This window comes from Echiichthys vipera, assembly GCF_963691815.1.
Source record: "Echiichthys vipera genome assembly, chromosome: 19".
Taxonomy (NCBI): Eukaryota; Metazoa; Chordata; class Actinopteri; order Perciformes; family Trachinidae; genus Echiichthys; species Echiichthys vipera.
In genome coordinates, this window is record NC_139844.1 from 6,549,994 (window position 1) to 6,566,565 (window position 16,572).

The 16,572-nt window shown below is 38.5% G+C and overlaps 1 protein-coding gene across 9 annotated transcripts in view; it reads right to left on the minus strand.

The window, feature by feature from the left end:
* The window catches only part of LOC310961663 (unconventional myosin-VI), a 160,363-nt gene that overhangs the window by 129,752 nt on the left and 14,039 nt on the right, over window positions 1–16,572 (minus strand). For all 9 annotated transcript variants that reach the window (XM_083933826.1, XM_083933825.1, XM_083933824.1 and 6 more), the window contains exons 2-4: window positions 5,861–5,995; window positions 437–506; window positions 258–331 (exon numbers count right to left, since the gene is read on the minus strand). In XM_083933826.1, coding sequence (XP_083789952.1) covers window positions 258–331; window positions 437–506; window positions 5,861–5,977 — 261 coding nt within the window. In that variant the 5' untranslated portion in view covers window positions 5,978–5,995. The remainder of the gene's footprint in view (window positions 1–257; window positions 332–436; window positions 507–5,860; window positions 5,996–16,572) is intronic.

Consider the following 16,572-nt stretch of genomic DNA (forward strand, 5'->3'; position numbering starts at 1 on the left):
TTCTGGAAATGTGTTTGACCTACACGCATTCTAACAGAAACAGTTTTTTCTCATCAGTGCACACATTAGACGAGACATTAGATCCATTATCACTTCCAGTTTCAAATGTTGTCACAGAAAATACTTTGGAGGAGGTAAAAACAATGGGCCTCATTCACTGACATTTCTTCTTTAAACCCACAAAGACTCTTTTCAGAATAAGAACCAGTCATGAATTCGGCACTTTTCTGAAAACGTGTCTTCCTCTCAGTACTCACATAAATCTTGTCTTTGCTGTATCTCACACGAACGTTGTTGAGCAGAGTGGCTTCATTCAAGTACATCAAAGAACCTGAGGGATGCAAAGAAAAAAAAAAGAGAGCAAAAGTTACAGGGAAAGGTGACCGAACCTGTTTTTCTTTGAAGAAGAGAAATAATGTCAATGAAAGAAACCCACAGTTGTCCTCCACATGTTTGTTGATGTCGTCCTCTGCAGGGAACACTTGGTTGATAGCAGCCAAAAAAGTCTGCAAAGAAAGAGATTAAGTAAAGATTATGAGGTATATATAATCATTAAGTTCAAAATCTCAACGCACTAGACATCAGAAAGCAGGATCAAGTGTAATAGTCTGCTGTCTAATGAAGAAAGTCCGTGAAATACCCAAAATATTAATAAACCAAATCAAATGAGGTATTAAAACAGAAAATACAAAAAGTAAAAAAACAATAAAAATGTAAAATAGAATAATACAAGTAATAAAATTATTTTAACTTACAATGATGGACTTCATGAGTTAATTCGCCTTCTTAGGGTAAAATAGTTAGGTTTATTTATGTATATTAAGTATATAAACATACATTAGAGATCAAATGAAACCATATCAGCGGAGGAAACGGGACCGCATGAGGTTTCATTATTATTTTAGATTAATTTAGATTCATTTTTGAGAAAGAATGAATATAAGGAAGAAATATTCAAGTTAATACTTTTCATTTACCTTTTTATTCATTTACTGTTTATTTTACTTTTTTGTTTTTTTCAGGATAAATACGATTAAATTAATTCATATCTTGTTATAAAGTGGTGATTAATATGTTGTTAAGCGTGGTATATTATAAATTGTGTGTGTTTGTGTGTATGTGATTCTTTGTTGTTGTTTTGTTTCGGTTTTTGTTTTGCTTTTATTTTCTTGAGGCACGTTGTGCTACTGTAAAAGTATGAAAAGTGCCATATAAATAAAGATACATTTTTTTTTGATTTGATTTGAAATTATGAATAAATATGCTGAAATAGATTAACATTTTTTATAAAGTTAAGATAAATGGTGATTAATATATTATAAATTATAATCAGATATAACATAAATAATTAAATACTACTAATTCTGGAGAAGGGGTGGGATTAAATACATTACACTTCTTCTCGCTCCTTTTTGAATATGTGAATTGAATTTTCTTGCTTAAATTATTTTAGGATGTCTTTCTATTGTTAATGTTTTATTTTTTATTTTTATTTGGTCTGCCTGCAATGGTACACTTATTTTTGCTTTATTATTATTATTGTATTGTTTTCGGTTTCAACTTTATTCACATATTAAAAAATAAACATTTTACTTAATACTTCAGTAGAATATTTAAATCAATGTACTTCTACCACTGATTCTACTTCTCCTTGATATATTTATAAATTGTATTGTTAAAGATTAAATCGGGGCTCTCAGGGTGATGCTTCTATTATATTTATCATATTTCCAACAAAGAAACATTTCTCCTCCTTAAGCAAATTCACTAAAATGTACCAAAGTTAAACTCTGAGGTTCACTGTGACTCCTAAAGTCCGAATGCATTCGCCGTCCTCTCTTCTCATTGTTGCGCGTAAAAGGGGCCATGTTGGGTTTTTACTTCAGCAGGACTCAGGGTTGTGGAGCAGGAGGGTGTTTGGTGTTGTATTTCCTCTCCTCTGCAGGGCCCAGCCATTCAATCCGCCCCGTTTAAAGAGGCGCTGCTGCAGGCCCTTCAGCACGCCAAGGCTGCAGAAGCCAAGGTGACGTAAAGTGGATTCATTCTTTCCAGTGGTGGCATGTTCCACATTCTCGGCCTAAACTGGACGGATTCCACAACACAGCGCCGCATGAGGAGAATGGAGGGGGAAGAGGAGGAGGTGGAGGGGACGACGGCCAATAATCAGAGGAAAAAAACTGTTCACCCTCTCAGAGAAACTGGCTGCAGACTGCCCCACGTTTTACCTCCATCTCACTGTGATGTTATATATGCACCGCCATCCGTACGCTTTAACCACAGACTGTAAATAAGAGATGCCCAAAGCTATGGTGACGTCACCCATATGTTTGTGGATGACTGAATTGACGTCTTGTTTGGTCCACGACTCAAAGATATTCAGTTTACTTTCACAGAGGAGGAAAGAAACCAGAAAATATTCACATTTAAGAAGCTGGAATCAGAGAATTTTGACGTCTTTTTCGAGTCCCTGAGACTGCAGAGTCTCAGTGAACCAGGGTTACAGGAAAAGTCGATTCAAAACTCAGGTTTAATTCATTTCTGTTCAAACACCTGTTAAATATAACAATTCACCGAGGCAGATCAAACTGCGGACTCCCTCTGTGAGAACACACACTCTACGTAGGACAAAGGGGCATCCATTGTGACTGATAGTATGACAGGGTATCATGCCCTCTGCGCTTCTCCTGACGTCCATCGCAGGATGTCTGCCAGCAAGTGAACGCATCGTCAGACACTGGCACAAACTGGCTGCAGCAGGACACAACGGACATTGTTCTGGCTGTTGCTGCGGCCCGGAAACTCACTCCAAACAGATCTGAAGAGGGCAAGTTTCCTTGTTTGCAGTGCAATAATGTAAAGTGTGAAAATACAGTGTTCCAGTCTTTAAATGTGACTCCGATCTCATGTTTCTTTAAGACAAAGAGCACGGAAACACTCAAACACAAGTTTTATTCTGCCTGCAACAAAGCTGCAGTGGACTCACCTTTAAAATACTTTAACAGACTTTTTTTTATTATTTATTTTTATTGTAAATCAGTAAACATAGCAATTCAATAACTTTACAGGGGAGCCAAAAAAAAAGTGTCCACACTTTGTTTATTGCATTCAATGTTTAATATTAAAACTTCATAAACTGTGTGGATGACAATATCAAAAAAAACTATTCTTTGACATTGATTTAAAACAGTATTTCCCACATTGAGGAGAGCAGTACTGTCTTTTTAGGGACGCATGGTATGGACTCATTTGGCCGATAACCGATATAGATACCAAAATATATAAATAAAGACCCCTTTTCCCACACCTAATTGCAGTGATATTATCGTGCACCTCTACTAATTTTGGTCCAAAATGTGATTTATGCCCCTCTGGTTCTCAACCCTCAAATTGCAAATAACAGCATGGATTTTCTCTGGTGTTCCTCATTGTGTGGGTGTCTTAATGTTGGATTTTGGAGGGTTTTTATCAATTCTGGACAGTTCAAAAATGGTTTAGTATAGCACCAAATCTGTGAAACAATGGGTTATCAACTCAAAAACTGCTGCAACAACTTCTGAGACATAACAGAGCGCTGGACCGACCTTCATATACATGTATCATAATGTTCTGAGTCCCTTAGACGCTCTAAACATTGAATAGGCGACTCAAGAAATACAGATTTATGACCAGAAGACACAGATGAGCTGCATCTATAATGAATCTTCATGTTCCCAGCTTTCAGAACTCAACTTCTATGTGAAATCTGCTGTTGGCCTGCTGTCTCCCCCTGAGCACCTCACTAACTTAACTAAACGCTACTGAGATCCGTGTTCCCATTGAACTCTGACAGCCTTGTGTTTTATAGGCCCACGGTACACTGAATTAGTGAGGAGGCTCTTTAAAAAAACAAAATTGAGCACTCAGCCCCAGAGGCCTTTTGGGAAAAAGATTACCTGGATGGACATCGAGCTTTACGGGTTACCACAGCGATGGGCTCTCTGTGACATTAAAAGCTTTGCAGAGGGGCGTTACGGCACCTGATCGGGTAGAAAAGTGAATTAACGGCGGTGGCGAGTCCGCGGGGTGGAGGGGATTTGAAGTAAAGCCTGTTTGTCTTTGCTGTCAAGAGCCACTTCAGATAATGCTGATTCAGTTTTCGAGCACGTCAGACCTGCAGGCTGTAAAGCTGCAGCGTCCGGAGGTGAATCATTGACTGAATGATGCTTTTTTGCTTCCAGGACTGTGTGGCCTCTCCCTCGTGAGATTAAGTGGCATGGTAAATCATTGACACACAGAAGGTTAAAGAGGTTAGACAGGAAACTAAGGCTTCATCCACACTACAACCTTTTCCTTTAAAAACTAATTTCTCCACGTTTGCGCCTAGCGTCCACCCTACTTCGAGAGTTTCTGAGCACCTAAAACAGAGATGCTTGGAAACGCTGCTGAGCCCGTTTTATTTTGAAAACTCCGGGGTTGTGTTATAGTCTGAACTAGAGCCAGATCGATATTATCGGCCAATTTATAACGTATCAGGGTGCCACAGTTCCATAATAAACAGAAAATATTTTTTCCAGCTTGAACAGGTAGGGTCAATGCCGCCTGCCCGGGGGGACTGAACACTAAGGGGCATTAAGGCTCATTTCTGCTCCTGTTTGGTGGGTAAATAGAGACGTACGTAATCAATGTTCTAATTGTCACTGCCCTCAAGCTTTCATGCATCTTTACGTTGGAATGGACGCTGAGCATAACATCCTCTAGAGCATGGGTGTCAAACTGACCCAGTAAAGGGCTGTGTGGCTGCAGGTTTTCATTCCAACCAATCAAAAACACACCTGGTCCAACTAATCAACTGTGTGAAGACAGTTCAGGTGATTGAGTAAGTCGAGTCAGGTGTGTTCTTGCTTGGTTGGAATGAAAACCTGCGGCCACACGGCCCTTTACTGGATCAGTTTGACACCCTTGAGGGTGTCGATCAGATTAAAAATTGAATAAAGTCCATTAACAAAACTACCACAAACAACAAACATGGCAACGATGGAGGAGATGACGATCCAGCGTCTGTTGAGAAGGAGGCAAAATGGCAGGCAGCGTTGTAGACGGCAGTGGTCAGTGAGACACTAAATACATCCCAGAGTGTGGACGAATGCTAGTCATCGGTTTAACAGATGCGAGAAACTGACAACAAACCTCACTGTCAGGGCTTTCGATGACTTGCTCGCTCCTGTTATTCACGGCACTTTTTTGTGTTTTGTGTTTGAGATATTTAGTCCGTATCCGTCCGTATCCGCAAGCTTGCAGGATACATGCAGAAATACAGAAGAAATGTACGCAGAGCATGGACCAAAGAGTTGGTTTCAGAGCCTTTACGGTGCACTGCTAGTTTGGAAAAGGCCCGGGCCTTGGTGGAGGTGGAGGTGGGTCGTGGCTCCGGCCCCCCCGTTCCTCGCTGCTTCCCGCGACCGCAGTTAAGGAGCTCCACTGTACTTCAATGCACATGAAAATCATCTAAAAAGAAAGTCTTGAGGGGGCCTGACAGGTGGGCTGTTAACGGACCTCGCCTCTTTCCCATTTCATTTGGACTATAAGCAAAAATACCTCACTTTTTTAATTAAAAATATCATAGCTCTACAAACCTTGAAGGTGTCCCTGTTTAGCTGCCTAGCAAGTGTTTTTAAACTCAATAAACTCTGTCCACACCTCCAGATTTCTTTCATTGTGAAACGTTTAGTCTGCGGCCTCAACTTCACAGCAGCAGCTGCTATGGTTCATGGGTAAACTGTACCGCCAACATCCCAAAGTGACAAATGCCAGTAACGAAGCGCAAAACATAAGTGAAAAAGTGGGCGCAGTTGTTGTGTCTGTCGGCTCAGAGCTCGCTCACCTTTCCCTTCTGTTTGAGAGGCTCGATGGTGAGGCTGTCGGCGCCGATGTCCACGATCGTTCCCAGCTGGAACCCGTCCGCTGGGTGGGGCGCCCACACCGGCTTCCCATCCTCCATCGCACCACTCTGAGGAGTCTGGAAAACATGAAGAGTCAGAGGTGAGTTTTTTTTCTGTAGCCTGTTATATACAACGTTTTCTTTACTTGACATTAAAAGTTCACATGTTGTTCATTACAATACTTTATTGAAAAATATATTTTATCTATTTCCAAAATGGAGATTTTTTTTAAGACAGTGTATGAGACTTTATTTTCTCAATAAACCAAAAACAAGTTTATTTTACGATTACTTTTTATACGTTCCTTACTTTAAAGTGTACAAGTCTGGGTATAATGCTAGTACTAGTACTAGCTAGTACTGCTAGTATTCCTATAATAATAATAATAATTATTATTATTATTATTATTATTATTATTATTATTATTATCAAGGTATGTATATGTGAGTATGTGGGTATGTATATATTGTGCAAGTGTGTATATTATATGTATGTATGAATGTGTATGTATTTCATTTTTATTCTTTTACTTACTTATTTATGTGTGCTAGTAAATAGGTAAAAGATTAGTATGTTTATTATAAGTGTGTATATATATATTATTTATTTATTCTTATACCATTTTTATTTCTTTTATAAGTATGTTTGTCTTAGTTCGAGGGGAACATACAAAAAATAGAAATGTAGAGTATTGAGATAAAGTAGGTTATAGGTAAAAAGTATTCACTGTATCAAGTGTACAGTTACTGTATTATGTTCTGTAACCAACAACAAGAACCAGCTGGCAATGTCATGAATGTACACAATACTCTGGAAATAAAGAAAACACACACAAAAAAAACAGAACCAAAACAAAAAACACTCATTTAACATGCCTTTAAACAATTTTTTCTCCTTTTATCAGAGTCAATTTGTTTTTAAAAACCTTCACCAAATGAACCTCGACACGATTTTTAAGGCTGGGACGACCTTCAAAGCACATTTTATCACATAAAGAAGTTTTAATGTTGGATTAACATGTGTGACAGTCGCAGTAGTTTGTAGATCATTATTGAAAATCAAAACCAGGAGCGTCGGTCAAACTGTGGACTGAACAGAAAGTGCATCGACTGATGTTTAGTGGCTGAGCTCTCTGGGGCTTTTGTGGCGGCAAACAAGCCAATTACAGCATTATTGAGTCAAACGAGCAGCTGATCGTGTTACTGCGGCGTGTGGGGGCGTCCTCCCACACTCAGCTGATCTGGTCAAATGTGCCGCTTTCTCCTTCCTATCTCGGAGGAAAAAATATGATTCATTCATTAAAATAAGTTAAGGAAAAAGTCACAGCGAGGTGTTTAAACAGATTTAAACACCTTTCTGTTGGACTTTAATTTACATTTTAGCAGTTCAACTAAGGCGTCAATTGAAAAATTGAAAAAAAAAAAAAAAAAAAAAGAATCAAAGACCATTTTGATGATTAATCCTGAATATTAAACAAAACATTTAAAGACGTCATCTTGGGCTCTGGGAAATTATTTCATGTAATTAACTGGCGGCCCATAAAAATCACTACGTTTATCAATAATTGAAATAGTAATATATTATAAGAAAATAAGTCAATAAAACATAAATACATAAATTACTTGATAAATAAATTAATATTCCATTAAATGTAGCAAAAATATTTAAAAACATTTCAGGTAGGGCGGCAGCTATTGAACCTTTTTGTAATCCAGGATCCTACTGATTATTTCATTGATTAATCGAGTAATCAGATAAAAAAATATATATAATTTTGTGTTTTATTATAATAATTTTATTTATTTTTGTTTACTACATGGGGGGGGGGGGCTTAGAAACATTTTGAAAAAAGTCACTAAGTAAGTAAGTCACTGGTTGGACAGATACAGGAGATATTTACCAATCATGTGGCCGGGTTCATGAGGTCAGTTTTGTTGTCAAATGATACGTCACTCACTGTCACTGGACAGTGTTGAAGGCAAGGTTTCAAAGATAAATAGATTTATAGATTTATTTAGAGAATGAATTAGAGATAGATATTAACAGGAAGAGCAACTCTCTCTCTTCCTGTTTACCGTAACAACAAGCAACGTACAAAACGCCACTGACACATTTACTCAAACAAACCTATAAAGACTGATCAGGGAGGTGACGTTCTGTTTATCATTCATGAAAAAATAAACATAGAGGCATTCACGAGGACAGCTAACGTTACGCATTCTCTTCTTGTTTCTTTGTAACTACCGCAAACCACCTTCCTTAAACGGCTTCTTTTTACATGTGAAATGTTCCAAACTTATTCTCTGCCTTCTCCGGATGTAGTGGTGTGCATCTGCAAAAACAGTCCGTGTGGAACAATGATCCCTGCGCCTTGCATTTTTGTTTCAGACCTAATTTCAGTCATTAATGAATTGATAAAATGTGACATAGTCAGTTTATTTGCTCCTCAATTTTTTTACCTTTGTATTAATTCAACTATGTATTTACTTTTCAATTGAATTTTAGCTTTCATTTATTAATTTTTAAATGTATTTTTCATTTATTTTAAATTCATTTAACATTCATAAATATGAAAGCAGAAAATTCAAATTTGTGGCATTTTATCAATTAATTAATGCCTTCATTTATTTATTTTGAAGATTATTTTTTGGATTATTAATTCCATATTAAAATATTTATCAAGTAATTTATATATTTTTGATTTTGGCAGCTTTCATCCTCCGTACACTGGAGCTGTTCTGTGAGGCTGAAGTTAAATGCTAACATTAGCGTGCTAATATCTTCACAAAGGCATATTTAAGATGCAAGCATTTGCTGAGGCTGATGGGAAAATGTCTGTAAGTTCTAGTTGGTAAAATAATGCCAATAAATCCAGTAGATGTTGAGATATATCACAAAATGAGAACAAATGTCAACCCCCTGGTTAGAGCTGCAAAGATTCATCGATACGTTGTCAACTATTAAAACAGAACAAGACATTTGAGGACGTCATCTTGGGCTTTAGGAAACATTGGTCTACATGTTTAAACATTAATAATGATCAGGAAAACAACCGTTAATTGCAGCCCTGTTGCTCTACAAGCAAAGTCAGAGGATCACCAAAGATTCTTTTTCAACTTATCGCGACGTTGTACCAAAAACAAGACTCTTAACATGCATGTTGATGTAACCAGAGTATCTATCTGCACTTCTTTGCTATAACACAAGCAGCTGAAGAGAAAGAGACCACAAACTCCCACCATGTGTGAGTAAAGGAGCTCAACCCCCCTCTGGACTGATCGGTGTTTACAGGCACTCTGTGTTCCAGCTTAGACATCGTGCTTTACTCAGGATATCTTCACTTATGAGTTGAACAGTGTTACATCAGTGTCGAAGAGACTGCTTTGAGTTTCAAGCTTTAATTCAAAAGCCCCGGGAACAAGATTTTTGCCAGATGGGAGCATGAATAAGCTAGCGAGCACGGAGTCGCCTCCTCCAAGTTCAGCTCTCGCTCCGCATGGTGGCGTCCTGCCAAACTGCTAACTTAATAACAGCACTGAGGTTCTTTTATATGGTAACTTAAAAATAATCACTGCACAGTTCAGCACTGGAGACGCCATCAAAGTCAATTAGAGTTATTAAATCGTGTCTTTTATTAGTGCGGCATGACGACTCCTGTGTGACGATGGGTAGCTGTTTGAATGTATATCTCATCTGTGTTGGTGAAAGATAAAACAAACTGTGGATGTAACTGTGTTGAGGTCATGTGTCACTGCGGTCATCACGGTATGTCCCGCATCATTGGTGCATGTCTTCCCTCGCCGGCTGTTTTGCAAAGATTACTATTTTATCCCCTGAACTCTTTAGCAGAATATCTTCCTAATCGTTTGTGTTATGGTTCGCTCGTGCACAGTAAACACAAAAACACAAATAAGTGGCGTCTTTCCGTCTCGTCCGACTTCCGGTTTCCTTTTAAATGATGAACACAGACTACTGCCGCTGGTGTGAAGCGGTATTCCTTCTCACGCAGGCGCAGAGTGGACTGCTAGTTGGCCGTCCGCTGTAGTCTTTGTGGTGTGTTTAAAGGCAACTTTTGGGCCGATTCGTGATGACGTGAGGCGACACAACGGTGCACCTTTGTCTGTGCTAGTTCTTTAATTTCGGTTTGGTGCGTCTGTGCCTGTGACTCATTAAGAAAACCCAAGTAGTTCCTCTATAACCTCAGCATTGTTTCAAAACAACCGCCCAAAACCTGAGTGTTTTTTGAAAAACTGCACAGAAAGTCAGCATTTGTCAACATTATATTTTGGGTCATGGTTAGATTGCTGTCAGTAACGCCGCTCAATTCGTCCTTCATTGTCATTGTTCAGCTTGATTTTATTTCAATTTTGTTTTGTTTTTTCCCCTTTGGCCTTCTTCACGTGTATTTCAGCGAAACCGCATTACATTTCACTGGTCACCTGTCTCAAAAATGACGGGATCATCCAAAACGAGCAGACGTGTGTGTGTACGTGTCTATTCCGGTCTTAAAGGTATATAAGCGCAAACGTTGCATCCAGGTTAAATGGGTTAAAGTATTAACCAAAATAACCCAGAACAATGCATCATTGAAACTTCTCCAGTTAAACGACACCTACATTTGATCGCTTTTGTACAAAATCCAGAAAAAAAAATTTGTGTGGTTTTGCTTGTAGCCACTCACAGCAAGCATTTTCCAATTTAATGCGACATGATTAGCAGACAAGTGCTACAACCCATAAAGTCTGTAGCATGGCCTTCCTGTCAGCGCTACAGCTGACTTGAATGGGGATTAAATGATGTAATGTTACAGCTCTTCTAGACTTTCCAAATGGATCAAATTCGGATAATTTTTCGTGGGAGTTGTGACGCTCGAAAACCCAAGGATTTACAGACGTCTCTTTCACCATCTAAGTCAGTGGGAAAAAGTGTTTGGTGGGTCGACCCGGATGTTGTTATTCCACCGTTTGGCCACTATGTCAAATTGGCTTCAAAGCCTGTGACAAGATGCTTCCCTTCACTTTCACGACAGGTACTGGATGAAGTAGATAAAAAAGGAATCAAATGAACTCTTGGCATGGGCATCACATTAAGGTAACTAGTGCACGATACTCTTCAACATCCACAAATGACAACTTCTTTCCCCCAGTTTAGGGGACTGCTGTGGTCCTGATTTAAATTTTATGTAAACCGTCTCTTGCACAAGAATATGAGGGAGATTCTCACCTGGATTTCTTCCTGAACAAGCAGCAAAAAAAGAACACTGTGCAGCTGCTGAGGCCTTAATGTAGGTGAACTAAATGTAGATCAAAGGTTGCTGGTAACTCATTGTCAGGGCTGTAAAAGTGTGGAATAAAAGCAGCACACTGCGTTTGACTTTGTGATATAAAAAGACGCCATTTAAGGAGATCACTCAGCGTGAGAGAGCAGGTCGAACGCGGCTTTACCTGCAACACAAACAGCTCTGGGATCAATAAACCGTCAATAAAGTCAAGAATAACTAGACTAAAGGTGTATTCACATGCTCCTCGGAGGATCCCATTTCCCCAGTTGGGAAGTGTTTTTTTCCAACTTCAACACGGATGCTACAAAGATGTTTTTCTCAAAGCGTTTCCACTATTTGTGTGATAACAAAGAGTAAAAGGAAACTGATCACATGAGCTGTGAAAATAAAATCGGGAACTAACTTGTCCTATTATTTCAGACAACGCATGAATGCAGCGCAAAATCTCTGCACACGCTTGCAAAAAAAAAAGAAAATTACTCATTTTAAGGTGAGAATATGACGCAAAAATGGTAATTCAGCATCCAGCTTCAGACTGATAATAAAAAACATAACTTTCTATTATAAGTGCATCTGCTTCAAGTCTTTAAAAGGTTAATGAAACACTCAAAACTCCCAGAGGGAACATTTATTACTAATAATGTCTGCAGTGTCTGATAAATGGCTTTCAACATCATCATAAAGTCTCAGCCACATAAAGACGGTTTGTCTCACTGCAGAAGCATGAGTTATTAAAATACAAGAGACGCACGCACGCACGCACGCGCACACACACACACACACACACACACACACACACACACACACACACACACACACACACACACACACACACACACACACACACACACACACACACACACACACACACACACACACACACACACACACACACACACACACACACACACACACACACACACACACACACACACACACACACACACACACACACACACACACAGGAAGTGATGTCATCCTGAGCTGCAATAAAAACTCTGCTCAGATGAAAGAGGTCATAGATGTGGGTTATTATGTGGGATGAAAATAGCTCAACACACTAAACATCTACTTATCAAGTCAAATGCTGAGACAGGAGGGGGAAGTTACACTTCAATTGAATTGTCTTTATTGTCATTGTACCAGTACAAGGAAATGTACAGTACAATCCCTTAAAGGGCAGAAATAATTTTACATTAAAAGCATCAAATAGGCTGGACCTTTAAAAGACACAATTAAAACGACAAGCACACACACTCTCACACACTAACACACACTGTAGCAGCTTCAGGAGACCAAGCAAAAGACAGTAGATTGCAGAGACCCTGAGGTCTTTACACAAAAACTTTTGTACTATAAAACTGAGAAATAAAGCATTAATAAAAATAAAATAAATATTTAAATATACATCACGTTCAGAAACGGTCAATTGCTGACTATTTAAAAAAATGAAATAAATAGCTAGATAGTACTGTATATTCAAAATTAGTCAACTGCTGGCTATTCGAATAAATAAAATAAAAATGAAATAAAAAGCTAAATGGTAGCCTGTGGTATGTTCCGTATCAGTCAATTGCTGGCTACTGAAATAAATTTTATTAATCCCTTTTACTTAATAAAATAAAATTAGAATAAATATCTAAACAAACTTCATGTTCAGTATCAGTCAAATGTTGATCATTTAAATAAAGAATAAATAAAAATATTAATAAAATAGCTTAATAGTACTGTATGTTCAATATGAGTCAACTGCTGCCATACATAAAACTAAAAAAATAATTACATAGCTAAATAGTATTGTATGTTCAGTGTCAGTCAACTGCTGGCCATTCAAATAAATAATACAAAATATATTTTTTTAAATAAATACCGATATGACACCATTTCTAAATCACCCCAGCATTGTTTTCTCTATTATATGTTGTGTAAAATTATTGGGGTTATCCATCTAATGTGACTCAGCTGTTATCTGCTAATATATTTGTTTTTGAATTTATATTAAGAGCTGTAATCAACAGGTTTGCACGCGCTGGCTTGAACAAATGCAAATGTTAAGGAGCGTGCAGCTGATTCCAACAGGAACTCTCTCTTAACTTTCTTTGTTACTTCTCCGAGCTGCTCATGACCGGTGAACTTCTGACTTTAGACCTGACTTTTATCCCATTAAACCTGAAAAACTGACGCTGCTGCTCACTTTAACCCCAAAAGTCTCAGTTGTAATCCTTTGGTCTGAAGCAGCTGATGGCACTCATCAGCACATTCATGGGTTTTTAGAAAAGACTTAAACACTTCACTCTATCTGCAGCCGCCGCCCTAAATATTACAAATCCTGCTTCAGCATCCTCTGGAACATTATTCCCATTAACATCCTCAGTCATGTGAGAAATGAAAGATGCAGGCGTTACTGCGGAGTGACTGGTCCAGCGGACACTGAGGCTTGATGCTCAATGGGTTTTTACTGCAGGAACAGTGAGTGAACCTGTTCGTTTGTGGGAAATGCAAATTAAAGGTCTTAATATGTTCTTTCACATTCAGTTAAACAGTCAAGTACATTTTTTTTTTAAATTCACTCCACTTTAATCCTGGAATTATAGCCAGGACACCTTTACGTTACAGCAACTCCCTTTAAATAAGGTAAATGTCAACGTACGTCCACGCGCAGGTCAACAGATGAGGGTTTTTTTTGTGCGTGTTAGTTTCTTATGTAGGACTGAACCTGCCAAAAAATAAATGAATACATGACTGCATGAATACATGAATACATTCATTTCCCATAAATATACCAAAAGTTCTATTTCAAGCAAATGTAGCCATTAATTAATTGATAAAATGGGACATAACTTTTATTCTCATATATATATAGCCGTTTTATTTATTTGCTATCCTATTTCACCATACATAATTTTAAAATTATATAATAATGAATAAATATATATTTTATTTTTATTAATTAAGATTATTTTATATATAAATACAGTATGTATTTATTTTGATAGAGTTTTTAATTTATTCTATGTATTTATTTTTATTTTATCATTAAACATTTTTAATATATACATATATTTTTTTTAATGAAGTTTTCATTTATTCTGTGTATTTATTTTATCTTTATTCATTTAGCATTCTTCAATTTATATATACATATATATTTTTTAATGATTTTTTCATTTTATCTATGCATTTATTTTTTTTATCTTTATTCATTTAGCATTTTTATTGAAATATTTAAATCAACATATCCCTGCTCAGCTCGATGATCTCCTATAGTCCATACTGCAGCATTAATGAGCTATATAAAGCAGGGACTTTTATTGTGACAGTTAGCGTGTCTGAGGCAGCGATGCATGAAGAAAAGGTTGTCAAAACTTTTTTCCCGGTCTGCAGCAGCTTGGATGCTCTGCGAGATGAGCATCAGTTCACGTAAATGTGAACCATGTTTGATTGTTCCTCTCTGAACACCAGCAGGCTCAGTTCTCTGCAGGCGCACTGACAGGAGGCTGTCTTTGCTCGGTGAAAACCTGCACTTTGAGGTATTTTTAGCTCCTGGTTAACTTCACTTTGACACATTACTGAACGACAAAGACCACGCGGGACAGCACGAGGATAAGACTGTGAACGTCCAGTCAAAAACAAAGAGAGCTCATTATTTGAATGCCTCTAATGTGTGTGTTTATTCACTGATGTCACAAAGAGCTCACTGAGGAATGACTGATTATGGGCATTATTAGATTGAAAGCATGTTGTGAATAAAGACAGATAGTCGGACGGGACGATAAAGAGAAGTCTTGTGTAAAATGATTACAGGACAGATTACTTTCACACACTATTTACTGGGTGAATTGAACACACAGTTTGCTTTGGAGCGTGTGATCGATCAGAAAACATGCACATGCAGAACAGTCGTGTTATTCAGGTCCCTCGTGAGATCGCTGTCTGAGCCATCGCATGAATTTACAGTACTTGTAGTTTGAAGTCACACCAGGAATCACGTAACAACTAAAATGATAATAATATCCTGTGGTCGGTCTGTCGTCTGAGTTCGATCGACAGCATTCACACCACAGACACTACAGCCAAACCAAACAGCCCACAGGCTCTGACCACGTCCCTGCTGAGTCCGGCCAAGTACCAAAGCATGTGATGTCCCTCGCCTTTCTTCAGCTCGTCTACATATTAGACTAAGAGTTTATTGTTTACTGTATATACTGTATAGTTTCTGTATCTATTTAGCTAAGAGTTTATTGGTTATCCTATACTGTATTTTTTCATACCTCCCTCGTGTTTTTGTTAGCTGCTGGAAACTCAATTTCCTTGAGGGAGTTATCATGAAGGATCAATAAAGAGAAGTCTAGGTCTACAGCCACACATACTGTTCTACATTCTGCAGCGGCGGCCCGGAGACCTTAGGTCCAGCTCCGGGCCGACCTAAGGTCAGCCACCGTCCTGTAACAACAGCAAACGGGGCGTGTGACTCTGGGCAGTCCAGGATCAGACCCTGGTGCCCGGGTTAGGCCGGCTGAGGGTCTGTGGGCTACCGTTTGTGTAGCGGAGGCCCTTTTCCCCCAATGCTGATGAAAATCCTAGAGGAAACACTGACAAGTGGAATATATTGTGCTGTTTGCTGCTAATGAAACGCTAGCTATCAGACGTAGCAACACCCTGTCTTGAGTGGATAAGGCCAACTGATTCATCCAGCAAATCCAAGATCCATGCGGCGTTTCTAAGTTACAGCTAGCTGGCTAACATTAGCATGTTTGCTACTGTTAGTTTAGTGAAACCTAAGCTGGCTAACGTTAGCTTGCTTGCTAATGTACGCTCAGTGAAACCTTAGATGGCTAACGTTAGCTTGCTTGCTAATGTACGCTCAGTGAAACCTTAGATGGCTAACGTTAGCTTGCTTGCTAATGTACGCCAAAGCTGTACTACTATAAAAAAACAATGCTTCTTTTGACACCTGTTTGTAATTATAGCTTTGACACTTTTAATACTATCAAATTTGGATACCAAAATGTTTTGAAACATGCTATATCCAAAAGTTTTTAGTAGAGGGTCTAAAGATAATAATGAGCCTTTCGATTTGTATCCAAAAAATAATAATTTCGGAGGTGATCTCCTCTTCCCGACATGTATGGGAGTGAATGGGCGAATGTCCTTCTGGGTACAGGACTGCCACACAAACAGGCGAGTGCTGCAGTACCGCGCTTGGCTGCTGAGCCCATGGTGGCATACGACGAGAGCACCAGTCCTGGGGACCTGGTCGTTCCCCTTTAAAAAAGGTTGAACTCTGTTCCAGTAAAGGGACGCTGTGGCTGCAGGTTTTCATTCCAACCAAGCAAGAACACACCTGACTCGACTTATTCAATCACCTGAATT